Source organism: Lissotriton helveticus, chromosome 5_1 (genome assembly GCF_964261635.1).
Source record: "Lissotriton helveticus chromosome 5_1, aLisHel1.1, whole genome shotgun sequence".
Classification (NCBI taxonomy): Eukaryota; Metazoa; Chordata; class Amphibia; order Caudata; family Salamandridae; genus Lissotriton; species Lissotriton helveticus.
Genome location: NC_136065.1, coordinates 910232536 through 910251831, shown reverse-complemented (window position 1 = coordinate 910251831; position 19296 = coordinate 910232536). Strand labels below are relative to the sequence as shown.

The 19296-nt window shown below is 52.1% G+C and overlaps 1 protein-coding gene across 5 annotated transcripts in view; it reads left to right on the top strand.

The window, feature by feature from the left end:
* Positions 1–19296, top strand: part of DLG5 (discs large MAGUK scaffold protein 5) — a 957981-nt gene that overhangs the window by 801686 nt on the left and 136999 nt on the right. For all 5 annotated transcript variants that reach the window (XM_078643375.1, XM_078643374.1, XM_078643372.1 and 2 more), the window contains one exon: positions 9622–9765. In XM_078643375.1, coding sequence (XP_078499501.1) covers positions 9622–9765 — 144 coding nt within the window. The remainder of the gene's footprint in view (positions 1–9621; positions 9766–19296) is intronic.

Here is a 19296-nt window from a genome sequence, read left to right as displayed (position 1 = left end):
ATAGATTTCTAACCTTTAAAATTACCCCCAGGCGTAAGACTGTATCTGGAGAACTTTTTTCATAGCAGTACCCCTGCGCGTCAGGTGGCGTCAGTCAATTCCACGCCTGGCGTTGTGGTTGCCGGGATGACGTTGCAGTGTCTGTTTAGATGTCACCCCTGCGCTCTGACGTCAGTTCATTCTTTCTCCACGCCAGCCAGTGCAGATCCGAAGAGTGCATACCCCTTACTCTTTTCTTGACTTCTACTTTTCCAGACATCTTTTTGAGTCTTTGACTCCTGGTGCACGAGGGATGTCCCATCGTCAGACCGGCTTTAAGCCGTGTGACTCCTTTCGCAAGCTGATGTCAGTCACCGATCTGCACCTCGTGTGCTTCTGGTGCCTGGAGCGCCACCACAACCCGAAGTCGTACTCCGACTGCCAGGCCATGAATCCGAATTCTTTCCTAGAGCGGTCCCAAAGGCTCTTGGAGGCCCGGCAGTCCACTCTGTCTCCACTCTGGTCTCAGGACCGGTCGCGGAACCACCCCCACTCCTCTTTGAAGTCTTTGCACTCATTGGGTAAATCGAAGCACAAAAAGGCGAAAAAGCATTATCGATATCCGCCTTCTCCCCGTCTGTAGGCCAACCCGGAGCATTGTCGCTCTCCAGCTCCTTCTTCGGAGCCCTCTCCTGGGACGGATCTGCGCTTTCCTCCCTTTCCTGAAACCAGAGCATCCCCTGCTCAGCGTCGAGCTTTTTACGACATGCTTGACAGCATTTTTAGGCAGCCCGACTCCAAAGGCACTCCTTCAGGCTCCACGGACTCGGCTGGGCTCCGGCACTGGAAGGGCCCCTGAGGATCCAGGCCTGGATCCGGATCGGTGCCCCTCGACCTCACAGTACCTTCCCTGGCGCAGATTCCAGTGATGATGCTCCTGATGTCAGTTGTGCCCCCCAACTGGCATCGACCCGGCCTCACCCAGACTTGGACCCGGTGCCGGACGGACGACGCCTGACTTAGGTACCGACTCCGCGTCCCCAACACACAACCCCGAGAGCTTGGTGGTCCAAGCCTCGTCCTCTAAAAGCACGTTCCCTACTGCTCCCCCAGATAGGGAATCCAAGAGCTGGACCATCTTAGGAAGAAGATGTTTTCTCCTGCCAGCTTAGGGCTGCGGTCGGTGAACACCGAATGCCTCTTGGGCCGTTATTCCCATACGGCGTGGAATACGGTTTAGCAAGTGCTGCCACAGTGCCTGGAGGAGGCCCGGCCCGTGCTCTCCAGCGCAGTTGCTGAGGGTCGAGATGCAGCCAAGTTAACCATCAGGTGTGGGCTGGATAACGCCGGCCATCTGGGCAGAACGGTTTCCACGTCAGTAGCCCTGAGGCGCTATGCCTGGTTGAGGATGTCTGGTTTTTCGGCTGATGTCAAATCCACCCTTTTGGACATGTCCTTTGATGGCCGTCACCTGTTTGGTGACAAGGCGTACTCAGTGCTCGAGTGCTTCAAGGATTCTAGGGCTATGGCCAGATTCTTGAGCCTCGCAGCAACCTCTCGCCTCATGCAGTCTGCCTTTCGCCCCTTTCGTGGTTACAGAAGGGGTGCCCCACCACGTTCCACCCAATCGAGCCAAAGGGCTGCAGACATGGGACCCAGCGAAGCAGGTCAGGGGTCAACGGGTGGGCCAGTCCACCCATACATCCCCTGCAGCAGCCTCCAAACCTTTCTAGTCTGACCTTTCCATCTGAGGCCAATGGGCGGCAGTGTTCGCCATCACCTCCCCCACTGGCACAACATCACATCGGACAGGTGGGTTTTGCAGGTCTGAAGGGGCTTCTCCCTCCCCCTCAAGATTACCTTACTCTCCATGCCACCAGCACTCCATTGTATGTCGTATGATCACTTGACCCTTCTCTGCCAGGAAGTTTCGGCTCTCTTGGCCGAGGAATTATTGAACGGCTCCCTGTGCCAGAAGTAGGTCTGGGTTGCTATTCCCGCTACTTTCGGTACCCAAGAAGGACAAAGGCCTGCGTCCTATCTTAGCCCTCAGGGCCCTCAACCGCTTCCACCGGAAGGAAAAGTTCAAAATGCTCACCTTGGCTCAGGTCCTCTCTGCCCTCGATCCCGGAGCTTGGATGGTAGCGTTGGACTTGGAGGACACCTATATCCACGTCCTCGTCCTGCCAGCTCACAAGCGTTCCCTACAGTTCACGGTAGGCCCAATCATTTTCAATTTACTGTGCTCCCCTTTGGTCTTACCAGCGCCCCTCGGGTGTTCACGAAAGTGATGGCAATGGTCGCAGCTCATCTGCTCAGATCAGGGGTTTCAGTCTTCCCCTATCTCGACGACTGGCTGCTGAAGGCAGGCTCGCCCCAGGCTGTCGCCTCCCACCTCCAGACTACAGCGGACCTCCTGCATTTGCTGGGGTTCACTATCAATGTGCCGAAGTCGCACCTGATTCCCTCTCTGAATCTCCTTTTCACCGGAGCAGTTCTGGATACGGCACAGTTTCGGGCTTATCCTCCCGAGCAGCGAGTCGGGGATATTTGGGCTATGATACCGATGTTTCAGCCTCTATCCCGGATTTCGGTGAGAATGCCCTGAGGCTGCTGGGCCTCATGGCCTCAGGCATCCTGCTGGTGGATTATGCCAGGTGGCACATGCGGGCTCTGCAGTAGGACCTGAAGTTCCAGTGGGTGAAGCATCAGGGGAATCTTTCCAATGTCGTCCAGATCTCGGAGGGGACTGCACGTCAGTTGCAGTGGTGGCTCAAGAACCAGGATTGGGTTAAAGGCAGATGCCTGTCGCTTCCCCAACCAGAGTTCACAGTGGTGATAGATGCGTCACTCCTGGGATGGGGTGGCCACATGTGAGAGGCGGAGATCAGAGGTCTCTGGTCTTCGCCGGAGTCCCGGCTCCACATCACCCTTCTGGCGATTCTGCCGATCCATCTTGCACTGAAGGTATTCCTTCCTTCTGTCGAAGAAAGAGCAGTGCAGGTGTTCACGGACAACACTACCGCCATGTGGAACTGCAACAAACAGGTCATGTGGGTTCATAGACCCTATGTCAAGAGGTTCTTAGCCTTTGGACATGGCTGGAACACCACCCTGGTGGTTCAACACCTGGCAGGTTCCCCTGAACGCCAGGGCAGACTAACTCAGCGGCCGGTTCATGATGGAACGCGAATAGCGTCTTCACTTGGAGGTGGTGCAAGGTCTCTTTCAGCAGTGGACAGAGCCTTGGTTAGATCTGTTGTACACCGAAGAGAAAGCGCAATGTCAGCAGTTCTGCGCTTTGGAGTTTCCAGGCCGGCTCTCGCTCGGTGACGCTTTTCGTTGCGAGTGGAGTTCTGTTTTCCTGTACTCTTTTCCGCCTGTACTACTTATACCCAGAGTGCTGTACAAGATCAAGCACGACCGGGCCCAGGTCATTCTTGTGGTTCCGGATTGGACACGAAGAGTCTAGTACCCCGAGCTCTTGAGTATGGCCATCAATCCACTGATCAGACTGCCTCTTCGGGAGGATCTTCTGTCGCAGCAGCAGGGGACGGTCCTCCACCCGAACCTGTCCATCCTCCACCTCCTTGCTTGGAGGTTAAGTGGCAACAGTTGACAGCTTTCAACCTTCCTCTCGAAGTCTGTAGCGTCATCTTGGCAGCCAGACACCCCTCCGGTAAAACGGTATACGCATATAGATGTAACGAATTTGTGGCATGGTATGCAGCAAAGGTTGTGGATCCCCTTTATGCCCGTCTTTCAGAGGTTCCCCTCTTCATTCTATCTTTGGCAAAACAGGGCTCTGCTTTGGGCACCCTTAAAGGCTATTTTTCTGCCATTTCGGCATTTGTTCGCCTTCCTGATCAGCCTTCTCTTTTCAAGTCCCCTATTGTAAATAGATTCCTGAAGGGCATTACTCTCTTTCCTCCTCCTCCTTTCGAACTGCCCCAATGGGTTTTGAATCTTGTCCTTACTTCTCTTGTGTGTGCCCTTTGAGCCATTACATAATTGTCCTTTTCGTCTTCTTACTTTAAAGATTTCTTTCCAGCTCGCTATCACCTCTGCCCGCAGGGTGAGTGAGCTTCATACTTTGTGCTCCAAGCCTCCGTTTCTTGCTGTTCATCCAGACAAAGTGGTCCTTCGCACTAAACCTTCTTTCCTGTCCAAAGTAGTTACCTCTTTCCATATAGGTCAGACCATCACATTGCCCACCTTCTTCCCACCTCCACACCCTTCCAAAGAGGAGGAGAGACTCCACCGTCTGGACCCAAAACGTGGGATGTCCATCTACTGTGACCGCACTAAAGATTTCTGGGTAGACGATCAACTCCTCGTGGGTTATGTGGGCGCCAAGAAAGGTCGGGCCATGCACAAACGTACCATCTCTCGATGGGTTGTCCTATGCATCAAAATATGCTATTCTTTGGCGAAACCTCTTGTAAGACTGCGCACCCACTCTACCAGGGCGACTGCTGTCACTACTGCTTTGGGATGTAGCACCCCTGCTCATGTTCACACAACATTAATGCCTGGATAGCCAAGTCCGGAGAGACTGCTTTTTTGGGCCGTTTTGTTCTCCAGGACTTCCTGGTGTGAACTTAGTTTGCAGACCCTCCACAGGGGTTGGCATTGCTGGGGCATCTATTCCTAAAGGTAAGGAATCTATAACTACAGTCTCTTTCAGATGAACACGTTACTTACCTTCAGTAAGACATATGTAGTTATAGATTCCTTATCGCCTCACCCATCCTCCCTGTTCTGTGAACTGACTTCTAGGGATAGGAACTCCCAGGCCATGCTGCTAGAGTGCCCGGAGGAGGCCCGGGCGAAGCTCAGTCATGCCCTCGCGGAGGGACGAGACGCAGATCGGTATTCCATACGATGTGGGCTGGATACAACGGACTCGCTGGGCAGGGCGATGTCAGCAACGGTGGTGGTTTGCCGCCACCCTGGCTGAGGTCCGCCAACTTCTCGGCTGATGTCCAGAACACTCTCATGGACATGCCGTTTGATGGCAGCCACCTCTTTGGTGGCAGGGCAGATCATGCGCTTGAACGCTTCAAGGACTCCAGGGCTACAGCCAAGTCCTTCGGCCTCTTGGGCCAGCGTCCGCAGCAGTCTGCCTTTCGCTCCTTTCGTGGCCAAGGAAGGGGCGCCCCTTCACGTCCTGCCAGCCGCGGGCCGCAGTCTAACATCCAGCGCGGCGGCGGACGTGGTAACCGCCGTGGCGGTGCCAGGGGACAACGGCGCGGCCAGTCCAGATCCACCCCCGCAGCATCCGCCTCAAAGCCCTACTAGTCCAAGCTTTCAGGCCCATTTGACGTCATTAGGGGGCAGGGTCCGCCATCACCTCCTCCCCTGGCGCACCATCACTTCGGACAGGTGGGTGCTGCAAATCGTCCGAAGGGGCTACTCCCTCCCCTTCGAGGCGACCCCTCCAGCCATTCCACTGCAGTACCACCGCGTGTCGGGGGATCACTTGCAACTTCTGCAAGAGGAAGTGTCGGTCCTCTTGACCAAGGGGGCCATTGAGCGCGTTCCTGGGCCGGACGCAAGATGTGGTAGCTATTCCTACTACTTTCTGGTTACCAAGAAGGGCAAAGGGGGCCTACGCCCTATCTTGGACCTACGGAACGTCAACGGCTTCCTCCGGAAGGAGAAGTTCAAGATGCTGACTCTGGCTCAGGTCTTAGCTGCCCTGGACCCCAGAGACTGGGTGGTAGCGTTGGACTTGCAGGACACGTATTTCCACATCCCTGCCCTGCCGGCCCACCGGCGTTACCTGCAGTTCATGGTAGGCCACGAGCACTTCCAGTTCACCGTGCTCCCCTTTGGCCTTACCAGCGCCCCACGGGTGTTCACGAAAGTGATGGCGGTAGTCGCAGCTCATCTGTGCAGGTTAGGGGTGTCAGTCTTCCCCTACCTCGACGACTGGTTGTTAAATGCGGGCTCGCCCCAGACAGTCGTCAACCACCTTCAGACTACGGCTGACCTCCTGCACTTGCTTGGGTTTTCCATCAATGTGCCGAAGTCACACCTGTGTCCCTCTCAAAGGCTCCTCTTCATCGGAGTGGTTCTGGATTAGGCGCAGTTTCGGGTTTATCCTCCCGAACAGCGGGTTTGGGATATTCAGGCTCTGATTCCGTTCTTTCAGCCTTTATCCCAGGTCTCGGTCAGGTTGACACTGCGGCTTCTGGGGCTGATGGCCTCCTGCATCCTTCTGGTGCATCACGCCAGGTGGCGGATGCGGGCTCTGCAGTGGGACCTGAAGTTTCAGTGGGCCCAGCATCAGGGCAACCTGTCCGACCATGTCCTGATCTCGGAGGGTACTGCGAGACAATTGCAGTGGTGGCTCACGGACCGCGATTGGGTCAGCAGCAGATCCCTCTCCCTTCCCCAACCGGAGCACGTAGTTGTGACGGATGCGTCCCTCCTGGGCTGGGAGGGGCAACATGGGAGAGGCGGAGATCAGAGGACTCTGGTCTCCGGCGGAGTCCCGGCTCCACTTCAACCTTCTGGAGCTGCGGGCAATCCGGCTTCCACTGAAGGCATTCCTTCCCTCTGTCGGGGGAAGTGTAGTGCAGGTGTTCACGGACAACACCACCGCCATGTGGTACTGCAACAAACAGGGCGGGGTGGGGTCGTGGACCCTTTGCCAGGAGGCTCTGCGCCTCTAGCAATGGCTGGAACACCAGGGCGTCACCCTGGTGGTTCAACACCTGGCAGGTTCCTTGAACGCCAGGGCGGACAAACTCAGCAGTCGGTGCATGATGGATCACGAATGGCGTCTGAACTCGGACGTGACGCAAGGCCTCTTTCGGCAGTGGGGAGAGCCTTGGTTAGATCTATTCGCCACAGATTAGACCGCGCAATGTCATCAGTTCTGCGCGTTGGAATTTCCAAGGCGGCACTCGCTCGGAGGCGCTTTTCGTCGCGAGTGTAGTTGCGGTCTGATGTGCGCCTTTTCGACCTATACCACTTCTGCCCAGAGTGCTGAAGAAGATCAGGCGCGACCGGGCCCAAGTCATCCTTGTGGCTCCGGACTGGGCACGAAGGTACTGGTATCCCGAGCTACTCAGCATGTCAGTCGATCCCCCGATTCGTCTGCCTCTTCAGGAGGACCTTCTGTCGCTGCAGCAGGGGACAGTCCTCCACCCGAACCTTTCCAGCCTCCACCTCCATGTGTGGAGATTGAGCGGCGGCAGTTGAGGCCATTTGACTTGCCTCCTGAAGTCTGTGATATCATTCTGGCAGCCAAGCGTTCCTCCACAAAAACGGTATACGCCTGCAGGTGGAACAAATTTGTGGCATGGTGCACAGCAAAGGCTGTGAATCCCCTTTCTTCTCCTCTTTCAGAGGTTCTCCTCTTTCTTCTTTCCCTTGCCCAGCAGGGCTCTGCTCTGGGCACTATCCAGGGCTACCTCTCTGCCATTTCGGCCTTCTTAAGGCTTCCTGATCAGCCTTCTCTTTTCAAGTCCCCGGTTGTAAATAGATTCTTGAAGGGCATCACTCGCATGTTTCCTCCTGTTCCTTTTGTGATGCCTCAGTGGGACTTGAACTTGGTTCTGACTTTTTTGATGTGCGCTCCTTTCGAGCCACTTCACAAATGCCCTCTTCGTCTTCTTACTCTTAGGACTGCATTCCTGGTTGCCATCACCTCTGCCAGGAGAGTGAGTGAGCTCCAGGCTCTTTCTCCTACACCTCCTTTCCTTTCTGTCCATCCAGATATGGTTGTTTTAAGAACGCGTCCCTCTTTTCTGCCCAAGGTATTCACAGCCTTCCACATCGGGCAGTCTATCACCTTGCCCACCTTCTTTCCGCCTCCGCATCCCTCGAAAGGGAAGAAAGGCTCCACCGTCTGGACCCAAAACGTGCGCTCTCTTTCTATCTGGATCACACACGCCAGTTCCGGGTGGATGACCAGCTCTTTAATGGTTACTTGGGCGCGAAGAAGGGACGGGCGGTGCACAAACGAACCATTTCTCAGTTGGTCGTCTTGTGCATCAAGGTTTGCTACTCCTTGGCAAAAAAAGAGCCTCCTGTTGGGCTGAGGGCCCATTCCACTCGGGCCACGGCGGCTTCTACTGCCCTGGGTCGGGGAGTCCCCTTGCAGGACATCTGTCAGGCAGCTACGTGGGCCTCGCTGCACACGTTTGCTAAGCACTACTTCCTGGACAGCCAAGTCCGGAGAGATGGCTTCTTTGGCCGTTCAGTTCTCCAGGACTTTCTGGTGTGATCTTGGTTCGCAGACCCACCACCGGGGTTGGTATTGCTGGGGTATCTATTCTAAGGTAAGGAATCTAACTAACGTGTTTCTTTCAGATGAACAAGTTACTTACCTTCGGTAACGATATATCTGTAAGAAACATTAGTTAGTTAGATTCCTTACCGCCCCACTCATCCTCCCTGTTCTGCGAACAGATATCTAGGGTTAAGGTCATCCCTTTCAGGGCCCTAGTTTCATGGCACCAGTGTGGGTTTTTATCATGGCTCTGCGTTTCTGGCGCGGAAAAGCTGTGTATAAGAACTGACATCCGCGCGCGAGGGCGGCGTCTAAGTACTCCGACTACGTCATCCCGCCGATGACAGATGCAGAGCCGCAGACGACGCCTACCGACGCGCAGGGGTACTGCTACGCAAAATCTTCCGGATCCAGTCTGACGCCTGGGCGTTATTCTAAGGTAAGGAATCTAACTAACTAATGTTTCTTACAGATATATCGTTACCGAAGGTAAGTCACTTGTTCATTAGCAAGTCTTTCATGTAAAAAAAATTATTCCGAAAAAGCACAAGCTCTGAGAAATGAAGTACCAAGTTTTAACAAGGTTTTTTCCAGAATTCTTTAATTGTATTGATGCTGTTGTAGTTCTAGTAGTGAGTGCATTCAGTTATTGATTACAAAACGTAATGTAACTGTCCTCTGTTTTGGCAGATCGGTAGGCAGATCATCCCCAGAGAAAATCATTTCTCCATTGTTTCGTATGAGAGATGACTGTGAGCTTCCATTTGTGAACATGGTTTTACAATCAGAAACGAGGTCTAAAACAGCACAGTGGCAGATTAAAATCTTTGTCAGAAGGTGTTTCAGTGCTGTTTTTCTAACTAAGTAACAACTTTAACTGGCCAGTCTGTCATTAGTGATATCATGATAGTTATGATGTACTGTATCTAATCTCAACCAGCACACTACCTCTTTTGATTCAGGCCATGACTGCTCAAATAATTATCTTGGTTAATCAAGTCGCTTTTAGGATAACTTTCTCTCTGACTGTGTGCATAGCATTCCGGTTAGTAAAGCACACATGCAATCTCACGTGGGATACAGCTCAATTGCTACAATTTCACAGATCTTGGTTTGAGCCTGACATCTATGACAATCTGGGTATTTTTCACTATATGTGTCTAAAGACAAACAACTTTTTTCTGTCATGTATGCAGAAAAAAACGTTGTACATTTGTGTTTTTATTTGTAAGACTGCGTAACAGCACCTACTACCCTTGGGCTAGGTGGCACCTTATACCTTTTCTAAATCAGAAATTGAAAACAATTGTGTAGAAAGATGTACAGTAATAAATGTATTTATTTTAGCTGGCTCCTGTAAATACATCTATAACATTAAGTCTTTTTTTTTTTGACAGATGCAGCAAGTTTGGCATACCAGAGAGTACAGAAGGTGGATTGCGCTTCACAGAGACCGGTGCTCCTCCTGGGTCCACTTGTTGATGCTGTGAAGGACATGCTAGTTAAAGAGTCACCTGGGAAATTTTGTCGGTGCCCTCTCGGTTAGTAGTCTTGCTTTATTCTTTTTGTTGATCCCTTAGTTGTAAGTTCTTGCACATATGTGATGAACCTCTATATCCAGACAGACTCACTGGTTGAATGAAAGAGAATCAGAGGGTTTGTCAGGGTTACTACCTTTAGGTATTGGCAGCTTCCGATGATATGACTAGATTTGGGTGCAACCTTTTCTTTTCAAACTGCATTTAGGGAACTCCTATATTTGAGTGGAGCTGGTCACTCCTGATTTTCATTGATAGATGACTGTACTACCTCTGCTGCGATCTGAGGCTTTGAGCACATGGAGACGCTGTAGGAAGCTGGCTCGGCATATACTATACCAAAGTTAGGTATGGTGTGCACTTAGTCCAGTAGAACCCCAAAGGTAGGCAGAGGTAAAAGTAGGTAGCACCTTACTCTCTATTTGTGGTAGGGTGGGCGAGCAGTAATGCTTCATCAGAGGGTAGTGTTAAGCATTTGTTTTACACACTCAACTCAGATCAATTTGATTTGTATAAAAATATTATTTAGTTGTATTTATTTCCTAAAACCAAGCGAGCCTGGCACAGGTAAGTGTATATGGTACTTTTCAAGGCAGGTTGAACAATACATGCAAGCTGAATGAAAATGGGTTTGCTACAGGTTTATAAATGCTTTCAATACAGTGGAAATTACCGTTAGATTACTTTGCAGATTACTTTCTGGATTACTTTTTCTTCTCTGTGTGATACACCTAGATATCACACTGGGACATTTCCTAGAGAAAAGGTAAGTAAGCATTTTTTATTTCTTAGCAGTTTTTCAAAGTTCCATACAAAACTAACTCCACACACAATTTTTTTCAAGGAAAAACAGTCAATGTATTCCTATGGAGAGAAATGAAGTTTTCGGTTAACAGGTAAGTATTTTGTTGTGAGAGTTGGTATTCTGGGGTTAGAACCAGGGTTCACGATGCAATCTCAAATCACCCTCAGCGTCACTTTGGCGGTGGGTGCAGAGTGCGGAGGCCCAGTGTTATCCAATGGGGGATAGGGGGCCTCCAGTTGGTGGCTGCTCATGAGCAGGCCACAAGGCTGTGGGAACAAAGCTCCTGGTGTTAGGCTCAAGGCAAAGGGGGATCTAGTTTAGCGCATAAATGCACCCGCAACGGCGCAGGGGTGGCTGGGTACAGGCTGCTGTTTTGGCGACTGGTGCCCTGTTGTTTTCAAGGGGAGTTGCCGGTTTTGGATTTTGGCTGCAGGCTTGCTCCAGGAAGACTTCCGGGAGGAACCAACAGCAGAACGGGTAAGTTGGAGGGCTCAGGAGCATAGATGCACCTCAGGTTCTTTTCTCCAGGCTGTAGGGCGGCTGCATGCAGGGGTGTCTTTTGAGGTTGGATTTCACCTTACCAGGCCAATCGTGGTTGGGGGGTCTCCATGCAGAAGCTGCAGGCGACGTCGGGGAGGCCAGGAGGGGTCAACCCACGGTGGACTCAGACCCTGGAGCGCTGGGAGACCTCACTTGGACCAGTGGCCCACTCAAACTTAGGCCGTAGGCGATGGGTGCAGTGGTGGTTCCAGGCGTCGTGTTTCTTTGTCCTCAGCCGGCTCCGGGTCTTGCTTTGGAGATTCTTTTGAACAGAGCTGCTGATCACAGGATATTCGGTCTTTGTTGAAGGCAGTCAGTATATTCAAGGGTTCCATAGGTTGCTGGTTGCAGGACAAGGCGACTTTTGTCGTAGGATCTCTGGAAACTGTAGAAGTGCCGATAGGACTGGGGCCAAGTCAGTTCTTCTCTGCAGTCTCCTCTGCTGGGCATCTTCTTTCGTCCTTCTTCTTAGGTTGCAGGAATCCGCTTTCTTCGTTCAGGGCTGCCCCCTAAATACTGTATTTATGGGGCGTTTTAGGGGTCTTGAGGTCAGTAGCCAGTGGGCTACTGACTTTACGGTGACTACACCCTTGGTGTTCTCACCCCACATGGGGGAGTGGGCACATTCCCTAATCCTGATTGGGGAGGGCCTGCCATCTGCAAGATGGCAGGCACTGAAGAGTGGGCTTCACCTCGCCTCCCCAACTTGAGGGGTGGAGTTGGAAGAGGTGTGCACACCTTCTGGGCTGGCTAGTTTTTCCCCGCCTGTCTTCCCGCCGAAGCAGGAGAGGCTGGGGGTCGCATTACAAAGGCAGCCAGGCCTTAGAAGCTCCCCTGCCACAGATGGCTCGTCCTGGCCTGGGGGAGGTGTGAACACCTCCGCCCAGGAAAGGCTTTGTTTCTGGGCCTAGGGAGCGAAGGCTCCCACCCTAGTGGTCAAAAACATGTCTGTGGTCGCAGGCTGGTGTGTACCAGTCAGCGAACCCACTAGAGGCTGGTCATTTATCTGAAAGAGACACGTTAGTGATAGATTCCTTACCTTAGAATATCTCCAGGCGTCAGACTGAATCTAGAAAGTTTTGCTTAGCAGTACCCCTGCACGTCAGTAGGTGGCGTCCTGCGGCTCCGTGTCCATTGGTGGCGTCGAATGCGCCGAGATGGAGTCACGTAGACTACTTATGCGCCACCCACACTTGCTGGCGTCAGTTCTTTCTTTTTCCACGCCAGTAAGCGCAGATCCGGTTAGAGCACGTACCCTAGTCATTTTTTGACTATCTTTTTGAGACTTTTGTCTCATGTTGGTTTCCTCTGGTGCTTGTAGAAGATGCCTGGTTTTTAGTCTTGCGGGACCTGCCGTCGCAATATGTTGGTGGCGGACCCTCATGACGTCTGTCTCTACTGCCTGGAGCGCGACCATGACTCCCGGTCCTGTCTTGACTGTAGGGCTATGGCCCCGCAGGCCCTGAGGAAACGGCCCGGAAGTTGTTTGAAGTTTGGCACCCATCCCCGCGCTGTCCCAGATCCAGGGGTCGTTCCCGTGACCCCTCGCGGAGTTGTCACCACCACTCCTCTTCCCCTTCGGATTCGGGTAAGAAACTGCACAAAAAGAAGTTGAAGAAGCGTTTTCGCTCTCCGACGTCCCCCTGTCGGCCCCCGAATGCGGACGAGGGGGACATGGGGTAAGGACGCGGCTAGATTTGCCATTCGTTGTGGATTGGACACTGCGGACTCCCTTGGTTGGGCAATTTCCATGACCGTGGCGCTTCGGCGCCATGTCTGGCTGAGGTCCACTGGGTTCTCCCTGGACGGTCGGAGCTCGCTCATGGCCATGCCTTTTGACTGCACTCGCCTGTTTGATGATAAGGCCGACACGGCACTCGAGCGTTTTAAGGACTCTCGAGCTACGGCCAAGGCCTTTGGCCTTTCCACCATGTGACCGGCCACGTCCACGTTTCATTCCTTTCATGGCCATGGCAGAGGCACCCCTGGCCGTTCGTTCAGCCAGAAGCCTGCGCAGAACCAGACTCAGTGGGCCCGTGGGTGCAGCGGCTGCCGTGGTGGCACTGGGGGCCGGCGTGAGGTTCAGTCCACCTTCGCCTTGCGACGTATACCTCGAAGCCTTCCTGGTCTAAGCTTCGGGACGCATCCCACGCCAGTGGGTGGCAGGATTCGACATCACCTTCCTCATTGGCGTTCTGTCACTTCCGACAAGTGGGTGTTGCAGCGTCCGGAGGGGCTACTCCCTCCCCTTCGAATCTACCCCCCCCCCCATCCCCCCGGCCATTCCTCCTCAGTTCCACCGCTTGTCGGAGGATCACTTTGCGCTTCTCCAACAGGAAGTCGCGACCCTCTTGGCCAAGGGGGCCATCGAGCGTGTTCCTGGGCCAGAAGTAGGACGTGGTTGTTATTCCCACTACTTTCTGGTCCCCAAGAAAGACAAAGGGGGCTTGCGCCCCATCTTGGACCTCAGGGCCGTCAATCGCTTCTTCCGGAAGGAGAAGTTCAAGATGTTGACTCTGGCTCAGGTCTTGGCTGCCCTCGACCCTGAAGACTGGATGGTAGCATTGGACTTGCAGGACGCATATTTTCACATTCCCGTCCTGGCGGCCCACCGGTGTTACCTGCGGTTCACGAGGAGCATTTTCAGTTTGCTGTGCTCCCCTTCGGCCGTACCAGTGCCCCTCGGGTGTTCACAAAAGTGATGGCGGTGGTTGCAGCTCATCTTTGCAGGTCAGAAGTGTCAGTCTTCCCCTACCTCAACAACTGGTTGTTGAAGGCGGGCTCGCCCCAGGCAGTCATCACCCACGTTCAGACTACGGCTGACCTCCACTTTCTGGGGTTTTCCATCATTGTGCCGAAGTCGCACCTGAGTCCCTCTCAGAAGCTCCCCTTCATCGGAGCGGTTCTGGATTCGACGTGGTTTCGGGTTTATGCTCCCGAGCAGGGAGTCCGGGATAATCAGGCTATGATTCCGATCTTTCAGCCTCTATACCAGGTTTCAGTCAGTATGACCCTCCGGCTCCTGGGTCTGATGGCCTCCTGTATCTTGCTGGTACGACATGCCAGATGGCATATGCGGGCTCTGCAGTGGGACCTGAAGTTCCAGGAGGCACAGCATCAGGGCAGCCAGTCCGATCACGTCCAGATCTCGTAGGGCAATGCACGGCCTTTGCAGTGATGGCTCACGAATCGCGATTAGGTCAATGGCAGATCCCTCTCCCTTCCCCAACCGGAGCACACAGTGGTGACGGATGCGTCCCTCCTGGGATGGGGAGACCACTTGGGAGCGGTGAAGATCAGAGGCCTCTGGTCTCCGGCGGAGTCCCGGCTCCATATCAACCTTTTAGAGCTTCGGGCGATCCGGCTTGCACTGAAAGCATTCCTTCCCTCTGTCCGGGGCAGTGTAGTGCAGGTGTCCTCTTCCAAGGGATACTCATCAAAGTCATAAGCAGTGAATTATCCCCGCCCACGTTCGGGACCCCAGAGCTTGTAGCAATATATATATATATATATATATATACATATATGTACATACATATACTGGTGTATGTCCAGAAATTAAAGTTTATAAACTTTCACCCCCATACACCCAAATATGTATGAAACCTACATATATGTAACTATGCAGCCCCATCAAAGAATACAAACTAGAACAGGGACAAACAGCCGAACAACAAATTGGCAATACTTGTATAGCAATAAATCACTTAAGACTACTTGTAGTAGAGACCATACACCCAAATGGCTTCATACAAGAATCTTTTATTTTCCAAAACAGGGAAAAAAATCAAGTAATTGCAGGCAGTTTGGCCCATATGCTGCATAGGAATAACTGTCCTAAAACAGAAAAGACAACTGGCACCTTGCCTTTAAGATTTACAAGAACCTAGGCACTTTGTCTTTAAGAACCTCAGAGAGCACTCTGCTCCCAGCATGCACCACAGGTGACAGTTAGGTCATTTCTTTTTTCTGGCTACTTCTGTAAGGATCCTGGAGCTTGAGCTCAACATTTTTTTGACTTTTTAGTCAGAAATTGTTATTTTTCTTTCTGTTTGGCAATTTTCCTGCACTGGTAGAAGTTTTATCTTCCTTTTCTGACAGAAATGTTTCATCTTTTTCTGTCAAAATGCCAGCTCTCTTCAGAAAATGTCTATCCTGTGGAAAGAAGATGGCTATTTCGGTCCAACACTCTGTGTGTATCGCCTGTCTTCCATCTAGCCATAAGGTAGACACTTGTTACCACTGTAAGAAGTTTTCCTCAAGAACTCTCCATGATATAGAGAGGATTCCCCTTCAGGCAGTATTGGAGAGAGGAACGTCCCGTCTGGAAGGTGGCCTCGGGAGTCAAGAGCCCTCCTCTCGTCAAGAGCATCGACACCGACAACAGACTGCCTCTTCAATATCTAGAAAAAGGCAGATTCCTGATTGTTCACCATCGACGTTGTTGCCACCGTCGAAGAAAAGGCCTGCACAGTCTTCGACGTCGAGACGATGTGAGTCTCCGTCATCGAGAAGGGCCTCAACGTCAAAGCGTCCTACCTTGGATTCAAGGTATGATCAAGATGTGGGTCTGTCGACGTTGAAGCACACATCGACGTCTAGACACCAATCGACATCGAAACACTCTGTCACCTCACCATAGGTCGACGTCGAGAAGTTTGCCGACGTCGAAGAGACCTGAAGTCCAGTCAACATCGAGGGCAGTACAACACTCGATCTCGAGATCACCACGACGTCGAAGGCGGTCAACGTCGAAATCATCACGACATCATGCCCGTTCGCCGTCGAGGTCCCCTTTGAAGGAGGTGGGATCGCTGTAGAGAAGAGCGAGATCCTTGACTCCTACAGGGCATCGCCATGGGTCGACTTAGAGGGAGAGGCATTTGTCGACGTCGAGGCCTTCGACGTCGAAAGACAAACAACATGCTGTAGCCTCAGAGGAGGTTACCGTTGCATCTCGTTCTCCTTCAAGATCTTCGTCGCTGGGACTGCATATTGTCCAGGTTTCACCGGAGGGCTCTCCGGTAGTCGGTGAAGAACCTCGGCGAAAGAAGACTAGGGCCCTCAGCAGCCCTGGGTCGGACTAATCCTGTACCTACTCTCCTTCCACGAAGATCAAGGTCTCCTACAGTGGTGTCTTCCAAAAGAAGAACCCCGCAAATATCGCGTTCTCCGCGATCCCGTCATAGGCGTTCAAGAGATAGATCATGTTCTTTTCACTCTTCACCGAAAAGGAGGCGTCGAAGGTCTCCTACCTGGTCTACTTCTTCTACTAAGACCTCCATGAGAGATTACTCTCCTACATACTCATCGATGCCTCCATCAAGAGTTTCACCGATCGACGATCTGACTACCTTCAATGAGGTATTATGTCGAGGAGCAAGTAAGTTAAACATAACTATTTTGGTTCCTCAAGTTTCTTACTCCGTGATCTTTGAAACCCTGCATCATCGTTCTTCAGCCAGACCGCTGCTTCCTCTTGTTCCTGCCATTATTGATCCTGCCACTCAGACATTTTTAACACCTGCAACGGTGGGTTCTGTACCCTCACGGATAGCAAAGAAATATAAGACCCCTGCTCAGGATCCATTATTTCTTCGTGCTGACCCACCTCCAGATTCGATCATTGTGGCAGCGGCTAGGAAGACTCAGTCATCTATGTCTTCCTCCTCAGCACCTCCAGATAGAGACAGCAAAGTATTGGATTCCATCGGCAGGAAGATGTGCAACACATCAGCTTCTTTCATGAAAGTCGCCAGTGCCTCCGCTCTATTGGGAAAATACGATAGATCACTTTGGGACTCTCTGGGTCGTTTTGCAGATAAGCTTCCTAAAGAAGATCAGCAAGACTTCCGTAAAATCTTGCAAGAGGGAGGTCTTGTCGCTAACCAAGTGATTAGCGCCTCGGCAGATTCTGCTGATTTAGCGGCTCATGGATACACTCATGGGATCTGCTCAAGGCAGTCTGAATGGCTGCGGTTAACTGGCCTTAAGCCTGAGGTGCAACGGAAGATCACTAACTTACCGTTTAATGGGTCTTCCCTCTTCGGTCCTAATGCGGACGAAGAGATGACTAAAATGAAGGCAGAACTGGACACAGTAAAGGCTGTAGGACTGGAGAAAAAGACTTTTGTAGGCGTTTTCGCTCCAATGATAGACGCCAGTTCCAAAAAAGGGTCAATCATCTCAGTGTTCGTCACAGAGTCACCAGCAACAACAAAGGTCTTATTTTCAGCAAAGACGACCAGGAAGAGAAAGAGGCAACAATAGAAAGCAGACCTCTACCTCGAAGCAGCCAGCTAAGCAATGAAGGGGTAATTCCTCTAAACGTTTTGTCCACTCCGGTAGGAGGAAGTGTTGCTGGTTTTCTGGACGAGTGGAACAATATAACAAACGACAAGTGGTTGTTAAATATTGTCAAGAATGGTTATCTACTACGATTCAAGACCCCACCACCTTGGATTCCTCCGAGGGGTGTTCCCTGCTCGTGTCATCTCATCCTACAAGAGGAGGTAAGAATTCTTCTGCTGAAAAAAGCCATAGAACATGTCCCAGTTCATCAGAGGCGCCAGGGGATATACTCTTGATATTTCCTGGTCCAGAAAAGAGGTCCTTCTGTGGGGTACAGGCCTATTCTGGATCTTCGCATCTTAAACTAATATATTCGAAAAGAAAAGTTTTGGATGCTTGCTCTACACCAGATCTTCCCTCATTTACATCAAGGAGACTGGATGTTCTCCATAGATCTGCAGGATGCTTATTTCCACATTCCAGTGTCCAAGAGGCATCGAAAGTTTCTCCGTTTCCAGGCAGCTCAACACCATTATCAGTTTCGAGTTCTGCCATTCGGACATTGCAGTTGTGGCTGCTTTTTTTCGCAAACGAGGAATTTTCATTTACCTATACCTCGACGACTGGCTTTTGAAGAGTTCCACTCCATCTCTATATCAGTCGCATTTGTCCTACAGCCTCCACATTCTGAGCACACTGGGTCTACGAGTCAATTTCAAGAAATAGATTCTCAACCCCACTCAGAACATTCACTACCTAGGATCGTCTCTGGATACCGTGGAAGGAAGTGTGTGTCCTTCCGAGGAGAGATTTGCATCTATCAAGAAGAAATCTCAAGAGCTCCTGCAGTCTCTCCACCCTTCGGACACGTGTCCTCTCTCCTGGGGTCCATGGCCTCGTGCATCTTCATCGTCCCCAATCCCCGGCTGCACATGCGCCTCCTTCAGCAGGCTCTGGAGGACCAGTGGGCACAGGCTTCAGTGAGTTGGGAGGATCGGATCACTCTTCCCCAGTCTGCCAAGGACTCCATCAGGTGGTGGACAAAGAGATCATATCTGCTGAAAGGTGTTCACTTTCACCAAGAGACTCCGACACAAACTATTGTTACGGACGCCTCCCTTCAGGGCTGGGGTGCTCATATGGATCAACTTCAGGTGCAAGGTCTGTTGTCGGCTACAGAGAAGGGTTACCATATCAACTTCCTGGATCTGAGGGCTGTTCAGCTGGCTCTCAAATCCTTCTCTCCGTCTCTGAGATCAATCAATCAATACATTTGTAGAGCGCGCTACTCACCCGTGAGGGTATCAAGGCGCTGGAGGGGGGGGTGGTGCCACTACTGCTCGAATAACCAGGTCTTGAGGTGTCTCCTGAAGGTGAGGTGGTCCTGGGTCAGTCGTAGGTGTGCGAGTTCCATGTCTTGGCTGCCAGGTAGGAGAACGATCTTCCTCCGGTGGTGGCTCTACGAATCCGTGGGACGGTGGCAAGGGCGAGGCTGGTGGAGTGGAGCTGGCAGGTGGGGGTGTAGAACGAGAGGCGGTTGTTGAGGTATTCGGGGCCCATGTTGTGGAGTGCTTTGTGTGCGTGGGTGAGCAGCCTGAACGTGATCCTCTTGCTGACGGAGAGCCAGTGCAGATTTCTCAGGTGGGCGGATATGTGGTTGTGGCGAGGGATGTCGAGGATGAGTCGTGCGGAGGCGTTCTGTATGCGCTGAAGCGTTTCTGAAGTTTGGCTGTGGTTCCTGCGTATATGGCGTTCCTGTAGTCCAGTCGGCAGGTGACGAGGGCCTGGGTGACCGTCTTTCTGGTTTCAGTGGGGATCCACCGGAAGATCTTTCGGAGCATGCGCAGGGTGTTGAAGCATGAGGACGAGACTGCGTTGACTTGCTTGGTCATCGTGAG